This window comes from Phoenix dactylifera, chromosome 4 (genome assembly GCF_051530095.1).
Source record: "Phoenix dactylifera cultivar Ajwa chromosome 4, Ajwa_hap1_PhDact_Kaust_v1.1, whole genome shotgun sequence".
Classification (NCBI taxonomy): domain Eukaryota; kingdom Viridiplantae; phylum Streptophyta; class Magnoliopsida; order Arecales; family Arecaceae; genus Phoenix; species Phoenix dactylifera.
In genome coordinates this window covers 3091235-3103411 of record NC_143193.1, presented here as the reverse complement: position 1 = coordinate 3103411, position 12177 = coordinate 3091235, and the positions used below count along the sequence as shown (strand labels likewise).

The 12177-nt window shown below is 34.3% G+C and overlaps 1 protein-coding gene across 1 annotated transcript; it reads left to right on the top strand.

The window, feature by feature from the left end:
* The first annotated feature begins 3310 nt into the window (after positions 1-3310).
* Positions 3311-8827, top strand: LOC103721211 (putative WRKY transcription factor 45). Its single transcript, XM_008811326.5, has 2 exons — positions 3311-3905; positions 7565-8827. Exons 1-2 carry the CDS (start codon positions 3394-3396, stop codon positions 7737-7739), a joined length of 687 nt encoding a protein of 228 aa, XP_008809548.4. The 5' UTR covers positions 3311-3393; the 3' UTR covers positions 7740-8827.
* Positions 8828-12177: the final 3350 nt, after the last annotated feature.

Here is a 12177-nt window from a genome sequence, read left to right as displayed (position 1 = left end):
GAAATGAGGAATTCCAAGGCGACTCATCATTTTCTCTATGCGACAATGGCCATAATTCACAAGGAAACGACAATACTAATAAGAGCCCTATGTTCACAATAGTCGCCATGTCCAACCCATGCATTAATTGAATCTGAATCACTCAGCTAACCTAAAAGGCATCATTAATTATGATAGGTGTAGCCAATTTGAGTTCCAATGGTGACTTAGAAGAGGAATTCAATGTGAATTGAAGTCTATTGCTCCATGCAATCGTTTGTCATGTGTTCTAACCTTCCTGATGCCAGATTTGAAGAATTTTCTATACTGCAAAGAGTTATGTTGATGCTTAGATTTGATGGCTTTTCTGATCATATGGTGATTGAGCTTGCAAAATGATGTGTAAAAATTTATGCATCGTACTCCATTGGAAAAGAAAGTGCAACAGGTGTGCACTGACACAATATGTTGCCGCTTAAGACCGACTTGACTCCGACACCGAGCAGAAGAGATGTTGGAGAGCTTGGCGATGAGTTGCTCATATCATATGAGGCTGCAGTTTAGAATGGAAAGTTGCGTCTGGGGCCTTTATTCATGACCGAACTCCAAAATAAAACAGCAAAAATAAATAAGTTTTCTTGCCAGAGTGTGTTCGGTGGAAGACACTCCGACACCTAAGTTAGAACAATACCTAGGGAATAGAAGAGATTATAAAACCCACTATTTTCTCTTCTTCTTTTTCTTCTTTGATGTTGTCATTGTTGCTCAGGTTTTTAGCCAGCATCACTAGCATCAACAGGAAGCTACCCCCAACTCCTAAAAAAACGTGCCAACCCACACATATGCTGTTGTCATCACTTACATCTTTGTTACAATAATAATTATTATAGTAGATTGTTATCTAGTGCCTTTTACTTGAGACTGCAGCAGTCAATCTTTTGAGGGATGTAAGTATAGATTCAGTGATTTAGCAAGCAGCTGATGATATTAGCAATTGCAAAAATATATTTTTGTTCCAGCTAGTAACAAATAATTAGATCAAACTATGACTACTTAGCACTTGAACCAATCATAGTCCATTGAAACATTGACATAGTATGACATTATGAATGCAAACAATCAAATAGATTTGGACAAGCACTATTCCAGATATTCTTATAATATACTAAACCATTCATATATGAGTAAAAGTGCTCATACTTAATTTTACCATTCCTCTTAATTTGCACTCAATCATTCCACTGCACCAAAACCATGGCTGCTGCACGATTTGGAAAAAAAAAAGGTGTTTGATTATTATTCTGTGACCACCTACCAAGCAAAGACCACGTGCCATCTAATCTAGGACTAAATAGTTTGGTAGCACATAGATTTCTCCAATAGTTCCAAAACTGAAGTGGAGACCACTTCGAACAAAGAACTAATATTAAAGAGTGGCATCTTTCATTCAGCCCGAATATTAAAGCACTAACTGTACGGACCCATTTAAAAATAGTGAACCCACAAGGCTAAGGTACACAAGCCTAAAGTTAGTAATGGCAACTCATACATCTAGTCCCAAATAGGCTGGTAGTAGCTAAAATTTTTAGTTGAACCAGATCCGCTGTTGTACTATAAATATGTATGTATTACATGCTTTACCCTCCTTCTTTTTGTCCATTTTTGCACGTGTTGGTTTGTGGTTGGAATGGTCCACCACGTGGACTTGGTCCAACTAATAATTTGGATATAGGAAGACCGCATGCACAATTTATGAGGGCCATTGTTGAGCTAATCATACTTTTTTTTATTTATCTTGGGGGTAGAATCAATGAATCTTTAATTAAGCCTTAATTATGAACATGTGGCCAGAGTAATGCTTTAAAAGCACCACCATGTGCACCATCTAATGTGGTAGAAGGAGATAGGAATAATTAAGAAGAATTGGTGCAATTCACAAGTGGTTGGGCAAATCGTATGGACCATGGTTGTGCTACGTCGATGATGAATATAGAACGGTGAATAGTAGTCAAAGAATGCTCCTCAATGGAGCTTTTAAATGATTGGAAATCAAGTGGGAACCAATTGGATTTAGCTTAAAGCATCCATTGAGGTTTGTTTTTCATGGGAAGGCTACATCCTTTTTGCTGATTATACTCTTACCACCTCATGTCCTCACGATCCAAACTATTTCGTTGTCTTCCATGTAAGTCTCAAATTCCATGTACGTGGTATTACTCATATATCATTGCCCCACATTAGTTTTCTTTTTTTTCTTTTACTAAAATAGATGATTTATACAGTTCTAGTACGAATACATACAAAAAGTCAAAAAACAGCAAATTCTAGAGCACTCTAGGCAACTCCCTCTTTTCAACCCACAAGGCATCTACAGAATGATTGGCCACGTACGAGGCCACCCAGTCGGCGGCGGCCTCTCTGTAAACATGCTTGGCCTGGAATGCCACACTGCCACTAAAAAATTAGGGGTTTTTTTTGCGCTAAAAGAGAGGGGAAGGGAGAAGGGGCGAGCCCACCCCTGCGTAGCAGCCCCATTGTGCCCCTACTCCGCCAGGAGAATGTTCGATGTGGGCAAAAATGGCCGTGTGTTGGGCATCCTAGCCGGTTTTACTCATACTCTCCCCACCCGTGAGCCCGGCTCGGATACCTCTCTGGGCTTCGGCACGAACCCTCCATGTGAGTACGTCACACCTGGCACTACTGAGGCTACCTGCAGACCAGTAGCCCTTCCAAACTCCGTGTCTAAGTAGGGAGCATTCGATCTCCATAATTTAATCGACGTCCGTGCGTTTCGAATTCGGAACCACTTGGTTGGAAGTAGGGTTTTCTTTTTTAAAGAAATAGCCAGTAATGCAGCAAATTCTAAAAGTGCATGCACAAGCCAGGTAATTGGCACTGATTGTTTGATGGATTTTGTATTTGTTTAAGAAAAATGTTAATTATCTAAAACAAAAAGAGCCTGAGGTCTATACCATATGACAATTGGAAGACTACGACCATATATAATTCATGAACATATGCAAGTATAGACCAACTCGCACGTGGCAAATTTAATTCATTAAGAATAATATCTTATGATAATGCTTGGGATCCACTATGGATGCTCATGTTAGTGGTTCCCACACGCACAACAGACAAATCTAGATCATGTACATGAACAATATGAGCTCCAGATACAGATGAAGACATATGTGGTCGCCACTAATTCACTTTCGATCTTATTCCCCCACACACCACCTTTTAGAGTGAGGATATAGCACCCAAAACAGTTGAATATTTGCTTCCTCACCCCATATATTTACGTGCCGTTTACGTCTCTTCCTTTCTTATCTCCACTAAGATGGCGATTAGCTGATATTAATCAAATCACTAGACCGTTGCCCCTCTTGAAAGCCGCCATCAACTCTCCACCACATGAAGACCCCACAGAACACGCCTTCCTCCTATCTCTTATATTCCTTTCACATCCTCTCCTTCCACCTTTCTCTCTCTCTCTCTCTCTCTCTCTCTCTCTCTCTCTCTCTCTCTCTCTCTCACACATCTGATATGGAGAACTATACTATACTATTCCCTCCGCAAGCTTCTTCTTCTTCTTCTTCTTCTTACTCTTCACATCTCTCCCACTTGCCATCCAATATGTTGAGTAACAACCAAGCCTTTGGCAGTCTCCATCATAACAATTCAAGGGGGCTTTTGGGGCTCCAGGAAGATGTCAAGGTCTCATCCTTTGAAGCTCATGGAGCTCCTCAAATGGAGTCCTTTGGAGGGGCAGAGAACGAGGCGAAGACCGGGAAGAAGAAGAGCGAGAAGAAGATCAGGAGACCTCGGTTTGCCTTCCAAACCAGAAGCCAAGTGGACATCCTCGACGACGGGTACCGATGGAGGAAGTATGGGCAGAAGGCAGTGAAAAATAACAAATTCCCAAGGTTGGCTTCAAATTATACTAATTCCTTTATCCTTTCTTCTCTTACCTGTTCTCAAGATAACTGGTGCATGGTAGGATCACCAACTCTGCTAGCTAACATGGTGTTCATGCACCCGTTATATCGCTTCCATTTCACTGTGACCATGGGAAAGATTTAGATTCTCACTTTAAATTTAGTGCTAAGCATGCACCATGTCGAAGATTAGCCATGGTGCAAACCTAAGATGAGGCAGAAGGCTGTGGATGCACCATCTTTGATTTGTTTCCAGTGCTTTTCCTTGTTGCACCTCTTCCACAGCTTTTATCACTGGTTATGGAAGCTTTAGAGATGATAGCCAACTTTTTACCTTTTCTTTTTGGGTAGAAGCAACTTCTTTTTAATTTTAACTTACAGCAAAATTTTGACAAGTTTTCAGGCGTCCATTGCGGAGGTTGCTTATATTGTTCTGCAACCACCTCATTAATATTTAGATGACATGGACTAAATCACATCATATGGAAGCCATCACTCATGGAATACTAACTTGGTGGTCAAATCTTGACTAAGAATAGTTCGAGATAGTTCAAGGCTTCTAGAAGAAAAATATTTTCTTTTTTTTTCCCTGCCCCTAAAGAAGAAGGCTATTTTGGGGCTTCTATTGTTCCTTCTGTGTAGGTCACTATTTTTTGCCCTTTCTGCTAAACTTTCCCCCTTCCAACTCTGTTGATTTACTTGAGCATCTTGCTTCACTTTGCTTGTCCCACAAAAGTTCATTTTATGCGCGAATATGAAACATAGAAATGGGTATCTACCTTGCTAAAAAGTAACTTAGATGCATCGATACTTCCATTACAAAAAGATCTTCATCACTTTTAACTAATGATGATATATATTTCTTACCGATGTTCCTCGAATCACCACAAACATTGCAATCTAATTAAAATTATTTTTCTTTCAGCTCCATTGAATGAGTTACATGCATGCGTTTTCTCAATGCTGCCTTGATTTAATGGCTTAAAAATAGGGTTCAATTCTTGTAATGGGAGCTAGGTGCCGGTGCAACTTGAAGATGTTATACCAACTTATGTTAGGCTAATCTTTTTAGTTACCATGATAACCGCCCTTTTAGTACGTGGTCTTGCACGGTAATAGAGAATACCATGTTATAGGATCTAGAGGAACAGATTCCTCCTCCTCCTCCTTTCTCTCTCTCTCTCCAGCCCCCATGAACAGTTGAATGGAATATTAAAAAATAATAGAGAATAAAAGCAATATGATATATCAAGATTTATCATGGTTCACCCAAAATCAAGGCTAAGCTCATCGAGGAGTGCGAGCTTAACTATAATATTCACAAAATACAAAACCTTTTTAGGAGAGCTCACCGAGAGACATTAATCCAAAGAAAATATAAGAAAAATCAGCACAAGAAGAGATCTTGCTGGGAAATCTTACATAGAATAAGGATGTCATTGAAAGATTGCTGACATATCGAGACCAAGATAAAATTCAAAGAAAAATAATTTTCTTCTCTCTCTCTTTCTTCTCTTTCGCTGCTTCCTCTCTTCTTCCCTTTCTTTTTCTCTTTTCTCGTCCCCCTATTAAGCATATATTAGAGGTCACTGACACCTTTCTTTTCATAATAGGAACTAGAGAGATCAAATCTAAGTCCCTCTTGGACTTGGTCCTCTTACATAGCAATAAGCCATACTCCTAATGTTCTCTACCTTGGCTTTTATTGCCAAGCCAACCAGGAGATCATGTGGTAGAAGTTCTTTGTCTTCCATCTCTCAACAACACCACCCCCCTCCTTGGGAAACAACTAGCTCAACTCCTAGCTAGTCGTGCACCCGAACATGGCTCAAATCACTCACCATGACACCTACAACTTTTTTTTCAGAAATTCCTCAGGATACCCACACATGCCACCGTGGGAAAAGTGATTCTGGGCATCCAATTTGAAACTTCATCGATCATCTTGAGTATCATGTCTCCACCTTGTTGTACACACCATCAAAACTTCATCTACAACTATGTGTCCGATCACTGATATTTATTGTCATACTTCTTGCCCTCCATCAGCACCATTTTATCAAGTAAGGTCTGCCGAACCGGTACCGGAATCCATACCGATCGGCAGATGGGTCAGTACAGTACCGGTTTGGTACCATACAGACATATAGTAACTGGCACGCTCATTTTTTTTGTAGAGTTTTTCAAGTTGCTTTAATTGATAATCAATCTTTTTGAACCTTTTCAATAATTTTAAGTCTAATTTGATATTTTTTGATATTTATATAATCCCAATTTAACCTAAATGATGTATCTTGTTGTTTTAAAATGATACAAATAAATAATGATTAGTGAGATATTGCATGCTACAAGAAGCACCATGCAATATCCTCAAATCAAGTACTGAGATAAAAATATAAAATAATATAATCGTTTATATATATTTAAAGTACAACATGCATACCAATATCTAAAATTTCATCGAGTGGTAATGCCTCTCATAGATATCTGGATCATTAGCATAATCAGGAGGCACATCAGCCTATTCCTCTGACCAAGCGACGTTGTAGTCTTGTATGTTTATCCCATTATGAACGCACTTTAGGTTATAAGCATTCTCGAATCTCTCGCTGAAGATCTGGTTCTAAGAGATGTCCTCTAGCTAATAGAACGACTGTGAAGGGGGCCATTCGAATAAGCCGACAACAAAATCCAACCCGTAAGACGTTACAGGCCGTGCAAAGTAGTAGCCACTAGACGATACCTCAGATACACCATATTCATATCTGTATCCGTATGGATCATAGGCTGCTTGTGGCTGCAGGTAATAGGATCCAGTACACGACTTAGAATCTGATACGTTTATGGATCCTACTCCACGTGCAAGGTCATCTATAGCTGCATCGTGTCCTTCTGAATGACCTCGAAGAACCCGTTGCCTATATATATATATATATATATATATATATATATCTTCCTTATTTGAGAGAATGCATTTTTTTTGTTTTACTTTCTTTTTTCCCCTTTTTTTGCATGTACTCTATATGATGATGATGATAGTTTTTATTTATAGATCCAAATGATCATACTTCTAAGGACATCGAATTAATTACTATAACATGGCTAATGAATTTGTTTACTAACCATGTCATCGAATTAGCTAAATATTTTTTGATTATTCTTTATTTTGAGAGTCCCTAGAGAAATTATTCTATGTATTCCTAAAAGTTGATAGCAATGGTGATGAAGAGTACTGTATATTCCTTTTCTGCTTAAAAGGAAGAGTAGAAAGGCCCTAAGACAAGATGTTGAGAAGTTGTGAAGGGCAACAAATTACTTGCATGCCTAGTGATTGTAGATAGTAATATTATGGAAACATTTGAAAATGATGAACTGAATCTTCATGCCAACGCATCATCATTAAAATATACTGTGTCAAGTGTTATGCACTTTAAAATGACAACATTCTTGATTTTATTCAAAAGATCAAGACCTTTAACATATAAAGATCTACAAGTTAGAAATAATTTACAAATATGCCATAAATTAAGTAGCAACAAGAAGAGAAGTAAGACTAATTAATAAAACCAATGAATCTATATTGGAAAAGTGAAATAAGTATCATTTAGTATGTGTCTTATTCTTGATTTAATGTTTGTTTTTTGCAGAAGTTATTACCGATGCACACATCAAGGTTGCAACGTCAAAAAGCAAGTTCAACGCCTATCAAAAGATGAAGGAATTGTGGTCACCACTTATGAGGGAATGCATACTCACCCGATAGAGAAATCGAATGAGAACTTTGAACACATACTGAATCAAATGCAAATTTACTCTAGCTGATGAGTCCAAAAATAAAAAGTAAAAGCACTTGTAAAGGAATGAACTTGTATGATTGTTCAAACACAATAATTTATGTTGAGTTATGCTACTATTTTTTTTTTTGCTACACTAGATGACTCATACAATTTTAGTATGAATATATCCAAAAAAGTAGTTATGCTACTTTTTTATGTACACTATATTTGCTCTAAAATCACCTCAAATTTGTTGGAATAAATGGATATAAATTAAGTTGTGGAAAATCAAATATCAATCAATTTAGTTAATACACTTTAAGATCTACACAACTAGGAATTAGTTTAAAAATCTTATTTTAGAATTATTGATGCATCACTGGATGGTCATGTATGAATGAGAGAATGAGGAAAAGGCATTCAAATAAAATATTGCTATGAATTAGATTAAAAGTTGATATAATATCATGCTTTGAACAAGACTAGCATAAAAAAAATCAAGGTAAAGGTAAATTGGGTTGGTTCATAGAGCGAACAAATGAAACCCCTCTAGTTAACATTTTTTGTTATTAATCTTCATTACTAGCCTTGAAATAATCTTTACTTGGAATATTAACTCATTTATACAATAGGATTAAATAAAGTTATTAGTTTATTTAAAAAAAATTATCATTTCTCCATTTTATTCATGAGTGCCCTCTTTATTCCATAAGAAATACCTAACACATTGAAGGATTTTTAGTAGATATATGAAAACTAATTACATTACAAAAACTTGCGAATATGGGTAGCCTTATTTAATCCTCATTGTATAGTTTATTATTTATTAGTTGAGTGTTAAGATGATAATTTAAATCAAGTCAATTGAATAACCTATATAATTAGAAAGTAGATAATTCATAATTGGGATACTAATTTATGTTAATTTGATTCTTGAAATCAACGACATATGATTTAAATGAAGTTTTGGTCTTGCCCAATAGTTATATTAGAAATTTTTTATAAAAAATAAAATCAAAGGTTGATATATAGCCACCGCTTGAATAGTCTAAATTTTATTGAATTATTTAAATAGTGAGGTTTTGGTAAAAACCATTTTGAAACATAGAATAAGAAAAATAGAAACTTGATAAATCTTATTCTGCACTTGATAGTTTTTGGGTGCATGTATGGATCCATATCAAATTTTTGATCTTTTTATATTGATGTTTTGATTCATTTTACAATTGCGATAATTCACTCTTGAATAAGATTTGTTAATTTTTCAAAAAAAGAATACATAATGGAATGCGGCAAATCCATTAGCAATTATCAATTTTGTTTTCTTACTAGAACTTTTTTTTTATGGGTCAAATCTTTTATTACTAGATATTGTGATATTAGATTTTAATGTTCAAAAAACTAATATAGATGCATATTTTGTAAAGTAGCACATGGTGTAGCGTGCATATTGCATTACATATTAGAATTTCAACAAAAGAAACTGTTAATTATATTTCTAAAAAATTGAGAAGATTATATATTTATACTACTAGACCTATTCATGGGCTGGTCAACCCACCTGGCTTGCTCGAGCTCGAAGCTTTGTGGGCAAGCTCGAGCCAAAGGTTCCAAGCCAACAAGCAAGGTTCTAGGCTAGCTCGAACTATGAAAAATAAGCCCATTTAATAAGTGAATTGAACCAAAGCTTTAGATTTGAGCCTAGTCCGGTCTTGCTCAAATTTTTTTATTTTCTCTTTTTGTTTATATTTGATATATTTGTAGTTTTAGTTAACAATGTTGGTATGTGAACTTAATAGAATAATAGACATATTGTAGGTTGTCGTTAATAATTATTATTCATAATTAGAAAAAATTTCAATATTTTAAAACTTATTTTAGTATTTTTATTATTTTTAAGAAATAAAAATAGTGATGAAGCCCAAGACTCGGCTCGAAGCCTAAGTAAGGGCCTAACTTAGGCTTGGAAGATAGGTCTAAAGTACAGTGTGTTGACTTTTGGGCAAAGCTCGGCCCCGCCCAACCCATGAGCAAGTCTGTAAAGCTCTGTCTGGAATTGTTATTGGCAGTAGAGCATTTAGAGCTTTTAGAAAAAGTAGAGCATTTAGAAAGTAGAGTTTTTGGAAGTAGAATTTTTATTAAAATTTATTTGTTGTTTAATAACTATATTTCTAAAGTACCGTAAAATTTTAACATATATTTGGTAACCAAAATAAGAAAGTACTTTTGGTATGATAAAATGACAATAAAAAAGATTGCATAGTACTGCATAGTGGAGTATAATACAAGATAATATTATATATTATCAAATATTAAAATTCTATTATTGTGCATAATATTATTATATTATAATATTGAATACTACAACATAATAATATAACATAATATGATATGATATGATATAGTAATATATTGTTAATAGTACAATATTACTATAATATAATATATTATTATTATAATGATAACATAATATAATATAATAATATTGTAATATGATCCAATAATATAATATAATACAACAGATTAAAATCTAATCTAATAATAGATTATATTATATTATTATATATACTTAATAATAATATAATATTATTATAGTAAATCATATAATAGAATATAATATAATGCAATATAATCTAATATATTATCATAATATAACTATTATAATAATAATAATAATAATATAAAATTATGATTGTAATAAATGTTCATATATATATATATATATATATATGGACATATATATATATATACACATACATAGATATATATATCTATACATATATGTAGATATATATTTGTACAAATATATTGATATATATATATATATATATATATATATATATATATATATATATATGGATATATATATATATATATGCGCGCGCGTGCGCACATACACACAAATATATATATGTAAGTATATATATCTATATATGTATATATATACACACAAATATATATGTCATACACACACACATATATATACATATATATATATTAATATATTATATTATATATATGTGTGTGTGCGCGCGCGCGCGCATATACACATATGTATATATATAGATGTATATATATATATATATATATATATGTATATATATATATATATATAAATACACACACACACACACACACACACACACACACACACATATATATATATATATGCGCACACGCGCGCACACACACACATATATATATATATATATGTCTATATATATATATATATGGACATATATAAATGTATAGATATATAGATATATATCTATACATCTATATTGATATATATATATATATATACATTTATAAATATATATATATATATATAGACATATTTATATCTATATATACAGACACACATATATATAAATATTATTACTATTTTCTGTATTATTACTATTATTAGTCTTATTATTATTTTTAGTATTATTACTATTATTAGTATTATTAGTATTTTACTATTTTTCTAGTATTACTATTTTTAGTATTTTTACTATTATGAGTATAATTACTATTATTAGTACTACTATTACTATTATGGCAATTTGAAGGAAAAATATCCCGAGTTGTCCGAAAAAATCGAACGCCAGGCATGAAAATCAGTTTTAAAATTTATTTATTTATTTTATTTATAATAATTATAACTATTAAATTTAACTTTTATGTAAAATTACCTCAAGCCCGTAGAGAAAGTTGGTCGAGGTAATCTGGATCTGGATCCCTGAAGGTAGCTCTGCGAGGCCTGGATCTGCAAGTCCTCTACTTCGCACGCACGTCAAGCTTCGCAAGAAGGTTGGATGATGTCTTTACTCGTGCAAAACAATCTTTTGCAAAAGGACCCTTGGAAGAATGGAAATCCAGAAAAAAAAGACCTTCCCTTTTCTGTTTCTTTCTTTATTCTCTTTCTTTCTTTCTTCGGTTTCTTTTCTCCCGTTTCTTCACAGCACGCCTAAAAACAGACGCCCGTCTCTTGATCCTGATCACAGAGGGAATGGAAGGGAGTAGAGGACATTAGATATAGGCCGAACTCCAAACCACCAGAGAGTTTTCTTCACAGAATCAAACCTCCCTCTCTGTCTGACAATTTGTTCTCAAGAAAATTCTCTTCCTCGTCTTTTCTTCAAGAGGATACGGTGGCTTACAAATAGGCCAATGCTGAGAGGAGTTAAGAGGCGTTATTGGCCGAGCATTAAAGAATTCATTCATGAATGAATTTCATAACGTTTGTTTCAAAAACAAACGGTGGAAAAAACTAGTGAATCCATGAAAACGTGCCAGATTTCGAAAATCTAAATGAACCGAAATGTAGCCGGTTCAAAATCGAACATTTCGATCCAGACAGCAAGCCGAACGGAGTCCGGATGGTGGCACGACGTGGCATTGAACCAAGGACGGAGAAGACTCTGTTTTGCTCCCAGGCATTTCTTTTCCATCGCGGCTCACAAGTAGCTCTTAAGGGTCCATGAGCTTAAGGGTACATG